General features: G+C 45.5%; 1 protein-coding gene across 1 annotated transcript in view; it reads right to left on the bottom strand.

The window, feature by feature from the left end:
• The window catches only part of LOC135226094 (uncharacterized), a 122,542-nt gene that overhangs the window by 37,130 nt on the left and 67,590 nt on the right, over positions 1–17,822 (bottom strand). The window contains exon 4 of the mRNA XM_064265551.1: positions 5,390–5,541. Coding sequence (XP_064121621.1) covers positions 5,390–5,541 — 152 coding nt within the window. The remainder of the gene's footprint in view (positions 1–5,389; positions 5,542–17,822) is intronic.

Here is a 17,822-nt window from a genome sequence, read left to right as displayed (position 1 = left end):
GTTTATCAGGCTACACAAGCTCTCCCCCCCTCTTGGCCTTGTTTTCATTGGTAGCCGGGGTCAGCCATACTGTACTGCTCTGCCAGTGATGTTTGCTTCTTCTTCAAGTCAGAGAGAAGCTGCGACGTCGGCGCCGCTGGTGACGTCACAGGGTCAGCCATTTTGTATCCCTCCAACCTGAAGAGGAAGCAGGCGCAAGTGGTTCCTCCTCAGGTCCAGGGGAAGCCGTGACATCAGCGCTGCTAGTGACATCACTTCCATCGATGACGTCACTCCCAGTTTCCTCTGCTGCACTGCCTTGCTCATCTGTGTCATCATCATTTGCTCCCGTGATGTCATCGCTGCCATCCAGTTCGGTGTATCTCCCTTCCATGTTGTTGGCTCCTCCTCTTGCTGATCTGTCTGAAGCTTTATGTCAGGCGGTTCTTAAGAGAATGGACTCTGCTTTGGAAGGTAGGTTTGCAGCCATGTCAGCTGGGAGGACTGGAAGCAAGCCTGTTGTGTTGCCCCCTCTTCCTGCAAAGAGATTGTGTAAGGAGTCAGTGCTGTCATTCTCTCCTTCTCCCCTATCTCTGCTGTGTTGGAGTATCAAGCATTGGAAGGTTAAGGACTTTGCCTTTTCTTTGTCTACGAGTGGCACGCCTGTGTTCCTGTGAGTGTTAGTATTCTTACGCTTCTCCGGCGCCAAGGCCTATTCGTTACCGTAAAGTTCTCAAGGCGCCTGTGGAGAGATTGAAGGTTGTGAACACGGAAATAGTACAGCAGGAGTGTTTGTCTCCCCCTCCATTTGATGCTACCAGGGGTTCAACTTCGAGGAATTCTCGCTCTATGTTGAGTGCTCGAGACGCTTCTCCTTCGCACGTACGTGCGTCCGCCCTGCACGTAGGTGGCCACGTACGTGAGTCATCTATCAAGAGTGTGCGTAGTGATGTTCCTAGTGTTGTGGTTGGTTCGTCGCAGGAGTTGGCACTTGGACCCAGCCCAGACAGGTTGGTTGGCATTTCAGGCTGTTTGGCTGCTGGCTCTTCTGTTGGTTTACATGAGGAAGGCATGTTGGATAAGCCTGCACACCCTTCCTGTCGTTGGTTTCTGTTGCCGGAGCAGGAGGAGGGAGACAAACAAGAGTTTTTTGTCTTCCTTTACCGAAGTTGTCGAGCTTATTCTTGGGTTCAACAATTTGGAGAGTAGGCCTCAGGCTCGGTCGTCTTTCACTTCTTCCTGCTTAGAAGCCTTGCTGGAGGCTATGCAAGATTCCAAGTCGTCGTTTCAACTTCCCTTATCGGGGGATGTCCAGTTGGTCTTGCATAAGGTAAAAACGCCTCTGTGTCAGATTGGGACGGGTCTCTTCACTCAAGGGGTTCTTTCAAGTTGCTTCCCCCTCTACTCACAAGGCATAGGAAATACTATGCTACAAACTCTGCCTACTTAATGTCTCATCATCTTAACCCGGACATCATTCATCTGAAGCCAGGATTCACTTTGGACCAGGTGAGGTCGGTAGCTCCATCCTTATTTCCAAAGGATGCCTCAGCTTTGGAGCTTATGGCAGCCTCCATGTTACAGACAGTTTCTTGGGGGGTTGGTGAGTGCTTCTTCTCTTGCCAGTTTGTTGCAGTCTGGGGGCAAGGCGTTCTCGTATCTCTCACATCTCAGCGTCAATTTGTGGGCTAATCTGATCAGAAGAGATGCAGTTTTATCCTGGATAGAAAGATCGGTTGACCCCGAGTCCTTGTCGGGACTGAGGAATGGGGACCTTTTAGAATCTCAGTTTCTGTTCCCTTGGACTGAGCTGGAGGAAGTGATAGACCGATGCTGGGCTGACACTAAGGACATGGTTAGTGCATCAGGCTGTGTCAAAGTCAAAGCCTCTCCTACTGCCCCTGCTCTGCAGCAGTCGCGGAGATTGTCGCCTAGTAGGCCATCAGTTTCAGCAGGGCCTTCCCATTCGTCCCAGTCTAGGTCAGAGGACCAATATCCCTTTCGCTCCCGCTCTTTCAAGCCAAGAAGGGGCCCCAAGGGCAGAAGTAAGGGGGGGGGTTGTCGATAGGTTAGGGGCCTCTCCCTCTCCTGTGCCACAGGTGGGGAGGAGTACCTGGCAGGCCAGTGGGCCAAGTGGCAGAGTTATGGGACGGATAAGTAGGTAGTGGATATCCTTAGGGTGGGGTATCTATTGCTATTCGACTTCTCTCCCCCACTCTTGGACATGCCTCTGCTCAGGTGGGTGTATCCCCCAGATTCTCTGAAGTTCTTGGCTCTCAGGGAGGATGTGCAGAAGATGCTGGACAAGGATGCGATAGAGGACATGGTGCATCTGTCTCTGGGGTTTTACAGTTATATCTTCTTGGTGCCCAAGGTGTCAGGAGGTTGGAGTCCTGTGATCGACTTATCCACCTTGAACAATTTCATAAGGAAAACGAGGTTCAAGATGGAGGCCCCGCGATCAGAGTTGGCAACTGTGAGGGAAAGCAACTTCATGGTGTTGATAGATTTGAAGGATGCATATTTCCAGATCCCTATTCATCCATCATCCAGAAAGTTCCTTTGTTTCTCTTTCGGAAACAAGGTCTTCAAGTTCAAAGTCCTGTGCTTTGGGCTGACCACAGCCCCTCAGGTGTTCACAAGGGTCTTCTCTCTCATCTCAAGTTGGGCCCATGCTCTGGGGATCTGTTTGGTGAGGTACCTCCACGACTGGTTGGTCTTGGCAGGTTCCAGGGAGAAGCTGCTGCAGGACAGAGATCATATGCTTCGGTTTTGTCTGGAACTGGGCATCATGGTAAAGCAAGAGAAGTCAAACCTCGTACCCAGTCAAAGCATCCTCTATCTGGGCATGGTCATTGATACGGGAGTTTCAAGAGTTTTCCCGTCGGATCAGAGGTTGGAGGAGTTGCGGTTGGTGGCGTGCGACTTCCTATCGCAACCGCATCAGTCAGCTCATCAGTGGCAGGTTCTTCTGGGAATTTTGTCTTCTCCGGAGAAGCTGGTCCCTCATGGGCGACTTCATCTTCAGTTTCTGCAATGGAGACTGAGGGATTTCTGGTCTATGGTGGGGGACTCGCCCCTAACATGGGTTCCCCTGTCTAGAAGTGAGAGAAGACCTTTGTTGGTAGTTGGACAACCGGAATCTCTTGAAGGGTGTTCCTCTGCGTTCTCTTCCCCCGGACTCCCTTCTGTTTTCAGACGCCTCCCTTGCAGGCTGAGGTGCTCATTTAGGCGGCCTCATTAATTCGGGCGATTGGAGCTTGGAGGACAAACAGCAGCATATCAACATCTTAGTTAAAGGCAGCCTTTCTGGGTCTGGAGGAATTTCGGGAGAAAGTAGAGGGTCATTCTGTCATTCTCATGTTGGACAACACCACGGAGGTAACCTATGTGAACAAACAGAGGGGTCTGATTTCAGCAACTTCACGCCGTAACAGTCGAGCTTCACCAGTGGGCTGTCAGCAATTCGGTAGAGCTCTCAGTCAGGTATATCCCAGGCAAAAGGAATGTGGTCGCAGACAAGCTGAGTCATTGGGATCAGATCCTAGGCACAGAATGGTCTCTTCATCAGGTAGTGGCAGACAAGCTCTTCCAGGTTCAGGGGAGACCCATACTGGACATATTTGCGACCCGGTTCAACAGGAAACTGGAGATATTCTGTTCAGTGGTTCCAGATGCTCTGGCGTTACCGGAGGATGCATTCCAACATCCCTGGGACAACCTGGAGGTGTGTGCCTTCCCTCCGTTTTTTTTGATCCGTCAAGTCCTGAACAGGTTGATGAGTTCGCAGAATCTCAGGATGACTTTGGTAGCTCCTCTGTGGCCTCAGGCGTAATGGTTTCCGGATCTGCTGTCGTTGTTGTCGGTTGTACCGAGGGAGATTCCCCCTTGGCAGCATCTTCTGTGTCAGCCACACGTGGAAAGGTTCCACCAGTCAGTAGAATCCCTGTCTCTTCACAGTTGGAGGCTATCAAGTATCTCCGAGCCAGAGGCTTTTCTCAGAGGTCAGCAGGGCATATGTCCAGCAGTCTCAGAAAGTCAACCTCTGCAGTTTACCAAAGCAAAAGGGTGATTTACTGTGATTGGTGTTGTAAACAGGGTTTTTCTCCACTCAGAAGCTCTATTCAGCACATAGCAAACTTTTGACCTTCCTCAGAGATGAGAAAGGTTTGTCTGTTTCCACCATTAAAGGCTACAGGGCGGCCCTGCGTTTAGTGTTACGTCTTAGAGGTATCAACATCTCCTCATCCTGGGAACTTTCCTTGCTAGTTAAGGGGTTTGAGCAGTCGTGTTTTCCTAGAGAGCTGAAGCCCCCGACGTGGGATGTTTCCTAGGCCTTGAGAAGTTTCACTAAGGCTCCATATGAACCTTTGCGTCGTTCATCTGAACAGGACTTGACCCTCAAAATGGTTTTTCTCCTGGCCTTGGCATCTTCGAAGAGAGTGGGGGAGCTGCACAGTCTGAGCTATGATGTGAAGCACACCAGGGATTGGGGGTCAGTGTCCTACAAATTTGTCCTGGAATTCATGGCTAAAACCCAGAATCCCTCAGTGCATGATGGTAGGTTCACCATCTTTTCCATTTCATCACTGGATGACTTTGTGGGCGGTGATTCTCAAGAGCTTTTGCTATGTCTTGTCAGTGCTCTGTGTTGCTATCTTAAAAGGACACGGCACCTTAGACCAGGCTGCCGTAGACTTTTTGTTAGCACGGGAGTTACCAAGAAAGAGGTGTCGAAGAATACTATCTCTTTTTAGAGACTGGAAGCCATCAGACAGGCATACTCGACTCTTGAAGATTTCGCCGCCACATCTGTGTAGGCTAGAGTGCATGATGTTAGGGGTATTGGTCCCTCTCTGGCTTTCAAAATGAACTTGGCTGTACATAAGAGTGCTGAGCAATGGTACTTAGTTACACCAGTCCACGTTCACCTCTTTCTATCTTAAGGATGTTGCCCACAGATCTATGGACATGTGTTTCCTGGGTCCTGTGGTGGCTACCAAACAGATTGTGTAACTTATCATTGCCCTTAACAGGGCACATTTGTATCTTACCTAAGATGATTGTGTGGATGAGAGAATGAGTGAGTTGGCTGGTCTCTTTCTTTCTCTTGTACCTTTTCTTCGTCCTTCAGGCGGGTTGAGGAATAGACATGTCATTCACTGGACTGGTGTGATACAGGTGAGTAAGGTAGTCATACTGATAGTAAAAAAGCATAACTTCTTAAGAGTTCCAGGACTGCTTTGAAAAGTGGAAAACACGTCTGGACTGGTGTATTGCTTCAAATAGAGAATACTTTGAAGGTGAAAAGACTATAAACATGTAACAATTCAACTGAATAAAATTATATGACAGAATTCTGGTTATTTTGGGGTCCCCCCTTGTATGTACTGTATCTATCCAGTCTTACCTTAAACAAGTCATTGGAATGTCCTGCAATGACAGTAAAGAGCGTTTGGTAATACTGTATGAAGTCTGAAGGTAATGTTTGGGGTGAAGGTAAAACCTCGCCGCAGTTTTCAGCTTTAACCAAATTATGCCCACTGACATTCAACCATTCACCTGGAATTACAGAAATTTTGTAATGGAACAATTCAGAAAGACTTTAACTATGATACTATTTACTTGCCTACATGCAGGAAAGAAGCAGAAGTCATTAAGCCTCCTTTCATACAATACTTAACATCTAAACTAATCACAAAACGAAATTTTTCATTTAATTCATTAATACTTTTCAGTTTATTATCAATTAACTTTTGACTTAAAGCCTTATTCACAAGGTTTCTGAGTAACATTGGTATAGTACTGTATTTCCAAAGCAATTTCAAGTAAAGTAATTCCATCAACCCATGCAAAAAAAAAATCTATAATACTACACTAGTCCCTCAATTGTCAGTAATAACACATCCAGGGCCCTTGCCTAATTTGGAGATTTGCAGATAGTATAGAAAAAAAAATATACACACCTGTAAAATATTAAGTTCATACACTTTTTTTCCCTACTTTGGCATTATAAAGTATGTACTGTATACATGCCTATAAACAAAAGAGGATACACTGTATTATACTGTACACTAAATAATAACCAAACATTCTCTTTTACCTATGAACAATATCAAAACTATTTACTAACCTTAATATGACCTTGTTACCCAACACTTAAATATTACTAAGTGTTTAAACAATCACCGTAACACTATTATCAAGAGAAGAATTCCATCTAAATTCCTCATGATTTGCCTTAAAAGATAACCCATTGCATAATGCTGTGTGTAAGCTTGACTAACAAGCAAAAGACCAAATTTACAAAAAACCACCAGGCTGTCTATGGGGCAATTTCACAGAGCTTAAAAGTCTAGATCAGGTTGCCTATGAGGGAGCTGAGAAAGCTTACAATGAGGATGTGCAGGATATCCTGCTCTGCAATGATAATGACCATAAGTGGTGGTCTACCCTTAAGTCATTACTCTGAAGCTGATTTAAGTATGCCTCCCCTTGTAGGAACTGAAAAAAAATGCCTCGTCGGACATACATCACGGAGGAAGAGAAGAAGCTACCCGGGCATAAGCCTATGAAAGACAGGCTTACGCTCTCACTTTGTTCAAACGCCAGTGGGGATTGCAAGGTGAAGCCCCTACTGGTCTATCATTCCAAAACTCCTCGAGCCTTCAAGGCCCACAAAGTGCTTAAGGAGAAGCTTCCAGTGATGTGGAGGGCTAATGCGAAAGCCTGGGTAACGAGGCTTTTGTTCACGGAGTGGGTAAATCTGTGTTTCGGCCCGACAGTGAAGAAATTCTTGGAAGAGAAGAACCTCCCACTGAAATGTCTGCTGGTGTTGGACAATGCCCCTCCCCACCCTCCTGGCCTCGAAGAAGATATCCTAGCGGAGTATTCCTTCATCAAGGTTCTTTATCTTCCGCCTAACACCACCCCTCTCCTCCAACCCATGGACCAGCAAGTGATATCGAACTTTAAGAAGCTGTATACGAAACATCTTTTCAAGAGATGTTTCGACATCACCAATACCACAAACCTCACCTTGCGTGAATTTAGGAAGGAGCATTTCGACATCGTCATATGCATCCGACTCATCGACCAAGCTTGGCAGGAGGTTTCGAGGCGAACCTTGAATTCCTCGTGAAGGAAACTCTGGCCTGATGCTGTATCCGCCCGAGACTTTGAGGGATTCAACGTGGGCGAAGCTGGTGCTGCAGATTCAGAAACAGTTGACGATCCTGAAACTGTTTTGCAACCATATCTTGACGAGATCGTTGCACTCGGCAAGTCCATGGGGCTGGTCGTCGAAGAGGACGACATCAACAACCTTCTCGAGGAGCACCAAGAGGAGCTTACGACGGATGACCTGAAGGAGTTGGAGGCCATGCAACATAACGTCGTTCAAAAGGAGATCTCTAGCAACGGCGAGGAGGAGGAGGACAACCCTATGACAACGGCAGAAATTAAGGATGTTCTAGCCGCTTTTCATAAAGTGCAATCATTTGTAGAAAAAAGACACCCCGAAAAGGCTCACACAGGTTGTATGCTTGCGCAGTTCGATGACGTTTGCCTGAGTCGTTTCAGGAACATTGTGAAAAGTAGGCAGAAGCAATCTTCCTTGGATAGTTATTTTTTAAAGAGGCCTTTAGTATTAGCAGGAGTAAGCAAAAAGGAAGAACCAAGTGATACTAAAAAACAGAAAGTTGAAAGTGGTGATGAAGTTGAAATTTTGTAAAAAAAAAAAAAAAAAAAAAAAACTACGTAAAGTATAAAAAATAAAAAAAGTTAAAAAAAAATAAAAAAAATCATAAAGACTTTTTTTTTTTTTAAAATTTTTTTTTTTTTTAATTTTAGTTTTTTGTAAAGTTAAGTGTTACAGTTTTGTTAATGTGTTTTGTAAATTTTAGTTTATGCATGTTTTATGTGTTTCGTAAAGTTAAGTGTACGTATGTACGTACGTATCTGCCGTTTGTCCTCCTCCTCTGTCGCCACTTTCGGAGATAGCCTCACTCGAAAGGTAAGCTTCCACATTTTACTACATATGTATAGTATTTCTTGTATACCATGTACACTAATACACTTTATTTACAGGTAATTAGCAGTGCGTTATTAAGTTAGGTATTGAATGGTCCAAATTGTTTTAGTATTTCACTGTTTATAGGTCAATTTAGCTTTATTATGAAATTTACTGGGGTGTTTTTGGAGGGCTTGGAACGGATTAGCCATTTTACATGAAAAATGCGGTCCAAGATACAAAAAGCTCATGATATAAAGGCCGCCTCGGAAAGGATTAATTTTGTATCTCGAGGTACCACTGTAGTACGTATAAGTTAGGTATTGAATGGTCCAAATTGTTGTATTTCATTGTATATTGGTCAATTTAGCTTTATTATAAAATTTACTGGAGTGCTTTTGTAGGGCTTGGAACGAATTAGGCAATTCACATGTAAAATATGGTTCAAGATACGAAAAGCTCAGGTTACAAAGGTCGCCTCGGAACGGATTTATTTCGTATGTCGAGGTACCACTGTGGTTGATTCCCACATTGTTTAGAGGTGGGATTCATGGATGAACAACTATTGTAATTATAATTGATAAAAGTATGTAAATTGAAAAATCTTGCCAGCATTAACCCTTTAACGCCGATTGGACGCATTAAACGTCAACATAAATTGTCTGTCGGGTGCTGATTGGACGTATGGTACGTCGATTTAAAACTAAAAAGTTTTTTAAAAAATTCGCGGAAAAATACTTATAGGCCTACCAGGCGAAAACTTTTGAATCACGCGCCTTGGGGGATGTTGGGAGCTCACGGATCAAGGCGTTGTTTTGTTTACAATCGTTACCCAGGCGCGCAAGCGCGAATTTCTTTCTTGCCGCACTAAAAAGTATCAGTGACACATCTCAGAAATTATTTTGTCACTTTGACATAATTTTTGCACCATTTTAAATTAGCCGTTCCATGGAGTATTATATATAAAAATGTGTGCAATTTCATGTAGAATACAACAAAATAATACTCATGATTGTAGCTTTTATCAGTTTTGAAATATTTTCATATAAATAACGATAAGTGCCAAAATTTCAACCTTCGGTCAACATTGACTCGACCGAAATGGTCAAAAACGCAATTGTAAGCTAAAACTCTTACAGTCTAGTAATATCCAGTCATTTATCTTCATTTTGAAACAAATTCGAAGTCTCTAGCACAATATTTAGATTTATGGTGAATTTTTAAAAAAACTTTCCTTCCCTCCACGCGCGGATTCTCCTCCGCAAATCTCCGAAATGCGTACGTCGCATTCTCGTAATATTTGCTCCATTTCATATTAGGCGTTTCATAGAGTTTTATATATAAAAATGTGCACAATTTCATGTAGAATAAAAAAAAATAATTGAAGGTTGTAGCTTTTCTCATTTTTGAAATATTTGCATATAAAAAATATATAAAAAATTCGACATTTGGTCAACTTTAACTCATCCGAAATGGTCGAAAACTGCAATTGTAAGCTAAAACTCTTACAATATAGTAATATTCAATCATTTATCTTCATTTTGAAACAAATTGGAAGTCTCTAGAACAATATTTAGATTTATGGTGAATTTAAAAAAAAAGGGGATTTTGACGAAGGAAAAATCTATTTCTGGGCAAGGGCCCATGTCGCCCAGTGAAATATCCTTTCAATTCACATTTCTAAGGTAAATAATACTAACATTACCAGAGAAAAATAAAAAGGGGGATGTCAGAGCATTCTGACTCGCTCACCCTAAATAAAAGAGGGTGTCGGTATGGTACTGGGGCGAGTGAAACCACTACCACGAGCCTCTTGTCATTTAGATCTCTCCTCCACAAAATCCCCCTGCTAGAGAGAGCTGGTACACAGCCCGCGCCAACAACTACTACTACTTGCTCACCCACGCCAACACCAGCGCCTCTAGCGGCCATCCTTGAAGTTAGAAGACCAAGCTTGGGCAAAAGGGGCGGGAGAGAAAAAAGGGGGGGATTTCACTGGGCGACACGGGCCCTTGCCCAGAAATAGATTTTTCCTTCGTCAAAATCCCTTTTCTGGGCTCAGCCCGTGTCGCTTTGTGAAATAGTACCAGAGAATTAGCACAAGCTTGGGGAAAAGGTAACAGTATAAGGTAATAAGAAAACACGAAAAAATATATAAGATGAGTATAATCTAGATTAAATATTACAAAGTTATCGTATAAATACTTAAACTAACTTATAGTAATTTTATGTTAGCCTTAAAATAAGTGATAGAGATTAACAGTATACTTATGCTAACTTACGATAACTTAAAACTAGAATAATACATTATATACAATTGTGAGTTTCCCTAGCATAAAAATAAGGGAAAACATCACGATATAGCCTTTTGGCAGCTAAGGCTCAAATTAGGGTCGAGCCTGGTGGCAGGATCACAGGAAAAATGTTAGTGAGGCAGGTAGAAAGGAGATCTGGATCTTAAGACCAAAACTACTTAGGCAGTGTCAGGAGAAACTGTGTTTCCCACTGCCACTGCTGGAAATTTAAAAGATTCCAAGGATTTCAGGTAGTGACGTCTGAATACTGTCAGCGATTTCCAGCCAATATACTTCTTTAGATCATCGAAATTCATGTGTTGAAAATAATTAATTGAGGTGGCTACTGCCCTGATGTCGTGGGCTTTGGGGAATGAATCAGGGTTGGCTTGCTTGATAAAGTATAGGATCTGTTGCCTAATTCCTTTTAAGGAGATAGTGCCACCTTGCTCTCTTATAATAAGGGACCTGAGGACCTAGAAGATGTCCTGGACAGGTGGGCTCATAAGGTCGTAACTGGACATAGAGAAGGGTCCTGAGGAATAGGGAGGATCTTCCAGGGAGCCCATCTCATTAAAGGATCCTCATTTTTGGCCAAAAAACTACGGTCTGGTGATAGAAGAACTTCTCCTGATGGAAGAAATTCGATATGGCCAGAGTCTCTAGATAGAGCCGACAGTTCAGATATCCTGGCTCCTGAGGCCAGGCTTAGCAGAAATAACGTTTTCCTTAGGAGTGGTATATAGCTACATGAATTGTTGTCAGTATCTGAGGCCAGTTTGAGAACATCATTTAAGAACCATGAAACTGAGCTAGGTCTCTCTGATGGTCTGAGCCTAGCACAGGCCTTAGGAATAGACGAAAAAAAATAAAAAAGAGGTCTGGTTTCAGGTCTATTTTAAAGCCAAACTGGAAGATTTTCTTTAAGGCCGACTTATTGGTAGTAATAGTACTAGCTGCTAAACCTTTTTCAAATAAGGATCTGAAGAAGGAGATAGCCAGATTAGTAGTCATGGTTCGAGATTCTGTTTCCTTCAGGAAATTAGCTAGTTTTTTGACAGCTGCGTCGTACTGACGTAAGGTTGATTCTCTTTTATCCGATTCTAAGATAAGGATATTTTGAGGATCAATGTTTGCATCTCTTTTAGCGCGAACTTCATGAAGTCCATAAAGTTAGGGTTTTGAGAATTCCTGAGGAAGCGAACACAGTTCTCATTTGTACTGGTTGAGATAGCTTGGGATTGGGAATCCGTTGAGGCCAGAGACCCAATTCCAGAAGAAGAGGGAACCAGTTGCTCTGGGCCAATCGGAGCTACTTGAGCAACTTGCCCTTTGAAAGACCTGAGTTTGTTCAGGACTTTCAATAGAAGATTCACTGGAGGAAAGATGTATATCTTCTTCCACTGATTCCAATCTATGGACATGGTGTCTGTGGCATAAGCCAGAGGGTCCAGGTTGGGAGCCACATAACATGGGAGCTTGTGGTTCGATTGTGATGCGAAAAGATCCACCTGGAGGCCTGGGACCTTTTGGCATATCAACTGGAATGAGCGCCTGTCCAGAGACCACTCCGATTCTAGAGGAACTGAGCGAGACAGGGCGTCTGCTATTGCGTTCCTTACTCCCGCCAGATGAGTGGAGGATAGATGCCATTTGTATTTGGCTCCTAGCGAGAAAATGGCTATCATGACGTGGTTCACGTGACTTGATTTGGATCCTCCTCTGTTGATGCAGTGTACTACTACTGCACTGTCCAATACCAGCTTGATATGGGATTTCTTGGCTGGTAGAAGCCTCTTCAATGTGAGGAATACTGCCATAGCTTCTAATACGTTTATGTGAAGCTGGTGGAACTGAGGTGACCAAGTTCCTTGTACTTTCTTGAATTGGGAGTATCCTCCCCACCCGCTTAGAGAAGCGTCCGTGTGGATAATCAACGCCGGAGGGGGAAATTGAAGAGGGATCGACTTGGATAGGTTCTTGACCTCTGCCCAGGGGCGGAGTAGTTTGCAGAGAATCGGCGGGAAAAAAAAAAAAGAAAAACAAAAAAAAAAAAAAAAAAAAAAAATGGCTGATAACTTGTCTCGAGATTTGTTGTTTGCTCTTGAGCGCCAGACCCGATTTATATCTTTCAGTCTTGCCTTCAGCAGAACATCTGTAACTGATGCAAACTGGAGAGAGTCTAGGATTCTTTCCTGGTTTCTCCTTGATGTTAGTTTGCATTTGAGAAATTGCTTTGTTGCCTTGGCTATTTCCTTCCTTTTGACCAACGGAATTGACAGAGTGGGGAGTTCAAGTCCCATTGAATGCCGAGCCATTGAAAGCGGGAGTCCAGCGTTAGCCTGGACTTGGTCTTGTTTATCTGGAACCCCAGATGTTCCAGAAACTGTATTACTTTGACCGTAGCTTTGTGGCATTCTTCGACGGTTGTTGCCCAAATGAGCCAATCGTCCAGATACGCTACTACCATTATTCCCTGGGATCTTAGTTGTTGAACTACTGAATACACCAACTTCGTGAATACCCTGGGGGCCACGTTCAACCCGAAGGGCATCACTTTGAAGGAGAATGCCTGGTCTCCCAGTCTGAAGCCTAGATACGGGCGGAAGTGCCTTGCAATTGGAATATGATAGTATGCGTCTGTAAGATCGATAGAGGTGGTGACGGCCCCACGGGGAAGTAAGGTCCGCACCTGCAAGATAGTCAGCATTTTGAACTTGTCGCAACGAATGAATAAGTTTAGACGGGACAAGTCTAAGATTATTCTTTGTTTGGTTGAGCCTTTCTTTGGCACGCTGAACAAGCGTCCTTGAAACTTTAAATGCTTGACTCTTGATACTACCCCTTTCTGAAGGAGTTCTTGTGCATACTCCGTCATTTCTTTTGTTGGTTTTTGAAGGAAAGTCTTTGATCCAACTCCATCCCAGTCCCTTGGACACAATACTCTGGGCCCAACTGCTGAATCCCCATCTGTGTCGATAAAGAAACAGTCTCCCTCCTACCTGAGGGGTCTCACTGACTTGGGGCGGGGCGTGATCCACGTCCTCCCCGGAAGTGCTTACCTCTGCTAGGTGCTCTTCCGCCACCTCTTTGGCAAAATGCACCTCTAGCCCTACTTCCCCTTCCGAACCTATTAAAGGCTTGGAATGCCTGACCTTCAAAGACTGGGTTGAAGGCCGGAGATACTGCGTACGAGGTAGAGGGCTGATTTTGTGAGGTCAGTAGGAGTATTGGTTGGGACTGAGTTTTGGAGGTGGAAGGCTGTACCATCTGGGACACTGGCACAGCTTGTACCACCTGTTGTTGCTGAGCAGACTGGAAAGGTGGGAACTTTCTCGTCTTCTTCAGCTTTTTAGAAGCGGAGGAAGTAGGTTCGGGCTTCCTCTTGGCTGATAGGCCCCAGCGGACCTTAAGGCTCTCGTTAAGCCTTGTTGCTTCGTGCTGGACCTCATTAACCACAGCCTCTGGAAAGATGTCAGCACCCCAGATTGAAGACGCTAGCAGTTTATTCGGCTCATGCCGAATAGTCGCCTCTTGCAGTACATGTTTCCTGCAGTTGCGTCTTGCTATGGTAAAATCGTACAGATCACACTGAACGGTGTGTGTCTGTGCTTTGGCCATGAGTTTGAATAGAGGTTCCGTTCCGTACGTCATTGCAGCAACCTCCGTCATCACTAGGGCATTTAAGGTCCTCCCTAACCTAGTCCTAGCATCGAATTCTGCTTGGATGCGGTTTTCCGAAAGTCTGGGGAGTCTCTCGCCAAATTGTGCTATTGCACAATCTGGCTTGAGCTTCCCTACTGTATAAGTAGCTGGGAGATCAGCCCAAAGGTCTTCTGTTCCTGGAAGGAGGAGTGATGTTGGCTCTGTCTCCCTAAGTTGGGGCATAGGCTCGTCTTTCATGGCGGCCTGTAGGGTCAACTCTGCTAGCTTTGTGGTGAAAGGGAGAGGAGTTCCCCCCTCTGCCACAAAGATAGTAAAGGGGCTTTTGAAAGCCTGAAGCTTGGTATTTACACAATCCCAATCTTCAAGGCTCCTGAGCCACTCCCTTTGGGCTTGATCCCGGCTATAGATTACCATTTCTTTCGGGATCCTATCCTCCCTTCTCATTGCCGTCTCTGTCAGACGGGCATAGCCAATAAATGGTGGTTGGAGGTTGGCGGGGTGAAACTCGAAGCCTTCTAATCTTCGAGTACCACAATCTGACAACGTCAACATTCCGTCCTTAAAGGGGGCGTATGATGAGACCCTCCATGGATTATTTGTCGAGAAGGGAGGAAGGGAATCATAGCCCGGCATGGGTTGCGCCGCCATGCCAGACTGTGGGAGAACTGCTGCGGGATTCTCCCTGAGGCCCGCCATCAGATTCTCTTGGTTTGTCAGCCTCTCCGAAATGCTCTGGATTGACTGACCTGACTCCTCGAACGAGGTGGAGATGTGTGAAAACATCTGGTCGAACCTGTCGTTGACAAGGTTTCCTACCAAGCTCCCCATTTGCTGCAACATATTTGCAGTAAATACCTCAGTATCAAAAGGACTAGGGTCCTTGATACTCATGGGAGTCTTGGGACGCGTCCCTCTGGAAGTTGAAGGCTCAGGCTCCGTAGAAGCTCTGGCCTTATCCTTCGAGGACTTGCCCCTGGACCCTTTGGAGTGCGAAGTAGAAGACTTCGACTTTTCTGCTCCGTTGTGGTGAACCGGAGACTTATGAGGTGCAGAGGACGTGGTCTTCTTAGACGACGTCCTCTCTAGGGTCTTTAACTCCCGCTTCCCTTTCAACTTAGGGATAGATGAAGTGGATTTCGGCACAGCCGAAATTTCGCTCTCCGAAAATCCTTGGAAGGAAGTAGAAGAGTAAACAGGTGAAGATGATCCAGAAGGACCCAAGGGAAGCCCTTGAGCCCCTAACAAACCTACCTCAACTAACAAGTTACCTTGTTCACCTACCGCCATCGGCTCTAAATTAATGTCCAGGGTAGCCACTTCGTCTGCGATTTCCGGGTTGCCTTGTACCACCAGCGCCTGCGCCACCTGCTGCTGGATGGCGGAGATGTAAGGGGCCGCTGCTGCCGGGTCGACGAATCCAGTTGGTTTCCCGCCCGGGAAGAGGTGGACAGCCATACTCTTGTCCAGGATGTATGGCTACCCCTTAGACACATTCTTCCCGAAACCGCCGACCCAGGCCCTCAGGGTTGCTGAAGCGGCGTCTTTCACGGCGGTAGCCTGGAAGAGAGGGTCATTGTAGTCCTTACAACAAAGCCCGAAAGTTATATGATTAATTATTTGAGACTATATGTCATTTATATCTCTTATAGGACTGTTGAATAATCAGTCATAAACAAAGTAATCCGGTAAATATACTTACGCTGGAGGAAAACTGCTCTACCAAATCATAACATATTGAGCAGGCTTTGATGCCATACCACTATGTCACCATAGCGGATGGCGCAAGGGGCGTGAGTCCTGCAGACTTCGTGGCCACAGGGGTCCTGCAATATGGCATTGCAATCGGATTCCTGACAATTGGTAGCCTGTAAGTGAACAGATACATGAGTATCAGTGGTTACTAACAGGACTAGCCCGTTAAGAGATATAATACTCCACTATATGCCGGAGTGAAAAATTTTTGGCATTAGCCCTCTCCTGTTCTCCTGTAGAGATATGTCCGTGAGGCCTGGTATACTAGTCATAGTTTCCGGGGTACCGGAGTAAGAAGTTTCACCAAACTAGCCACCAGTCTACACGCCGGGGTGGGGAGTACAAGGACAGCGGAGGAACATGAGAGGGTTAAGCCAGAAAAGATATATAACATGGATGGGCGGAGCGCAGGCAGGAGGAGAACCCGGTTGGTGAGCGGTCACTCCGCCGGCATAGCAAAAAATACAAACAATAATGATAATATATAAGATAATAATAGAAGTTAAAACGTATATATATAACTATAGATGCATGTAGAGGTGCTACTCTCCGTCACCCCCTAGAAGAGCTGGTGGAGCCAGCTGAGTCCGCCGCTGGCGCGGTGGGAATACAGGGGAGGGGGGTGACCGGGGTAGGAGAGAGCTAAGGAGGGACCCGAGGAGGTCCGAGTACAAGCGAGCGAGGTGGCCAACCCTACCCGAGCGTACAAGAGACCCCCCATGGAACCCAGGGTGAGAACGGAATGAGGAGCCAGACTCAGGAATCCCCCCCCCGAGACTCCCGTATCCACTCTGGGGAGAGAGGAGGAGGGGAGGAGAGCCCAGGTGGTTGCCGTGGCAACTGTGAGCGAGCGCGACCTGCTTTCCCACCCGTGTAGGGGAGGGAGGAAGCAGGGAGGGGGACTGAGCTGGTGGCTCGTGGCGATCGTCTGGCCCACCGCGAACGTGGTAGGACCACGCGGACGGATAGACCAGGCGAACTAAGGTAGCCTAGGCTAGCACAAACCGTCTCTTACATGCGATAAGAATAAAACACAGTATTATCATTATAGAAAGGAAGGGAATCAAAAGATAAAGGGAAAGTAACGTCCTAGAGAAGCTAGGCTAATCTACCTGGAAGGTAGGAAGCCCAACCCCTCGGGAGCTGGCCTCTGCCGATACGTAGAAACGAAGGGCGACGGCCAGGGTGGTAGGACTAGAAGAGAGAGAGGGGCGTACGACCCCACATGCCTAACAGACCTAGACAAAGGCACATGCATGCATGAACACTGAGCTAAGACATAAAGGCATAAGCTTCCCAAAATACGATACAAATAAAATACAAATACAAATAGCACATCTTGCACCACATGTATAAATAAGCATAAATACTGCACAGACATAGCTACAACAGTATAGAAGACCGAAGGCGAGCCGGTATGGCGAGCCTGAAGCCATGTCGCAGGAGGCACCGTTATAATACCTAAAAAACAGCTGTAAAACAGGTCCTGACTGGCTAAAATTACGTGTAACACTTAGGCAGTTCTTAACTTAGCTGCGGCGATGGCTTGAAGTTCCATAATGGTAAGGAAAATCCAAAACGTAAGCACAAAATCACAAAAGAGAAAAAACACGTGCGTGCAGGATGTTGCTAACGGAAAGGATGCCCGCTAGAGGCGCTGGTGTTGGCGTGGGTGAGCAAGTAGTAGTAGTTGCTGGCGCGGGCTGTGTACCAGCTCTCTCTAGCAGGGGGATTTTGTGGAGGAGAGATCTAAATGACAAGAGGCCCGTGGTAGTGGTTTCACTCGCCCCAGTACCATACCTACACCCTCTTTTATTTAGGGTGAGCGAGTCAGAATGCTCTGACATCCCCCTTTTTATTTTTCTCTGGTAATGTTAGTATTATTTACCTTAGAAATATGAATTGAAAGGATATTTCACAAAGCGACACGGGCTGAGCCCAGAAAAATTTTTTTACGTCTGCACATTACGAATTCATGCATCATTTTGTGATAATATTTTCTCTGTGTTGCTTTGATCGTTTTACAATGTGTTTTATACCAAAATGATTTCAATTTAGTGTACAATACAACGAAAAAGAAATTAACTCGTTAGCTTTAACCGTTTTGCTCACAGCGTGAT

This window comes from Macrobrachium nipponense, chromosome 14 (assembly GCF_015104395.2).
Source record: "Macrobrachium nipponense isolate FS-2020 chromosome 14, ASM1510439v2, whole genome shotgun sequence".
Classification (NCBI taxonomy): domain Eukaryota; kingdom Metazoa; phylum Arthropoda; class Malacostraca; order Decapoda; family Palaemonidae; genus Macrobrachium; species Macrobrachium nipponense.
This window is presented reverse-complemented; position numbering and strand designations above follow the sequence as displayed.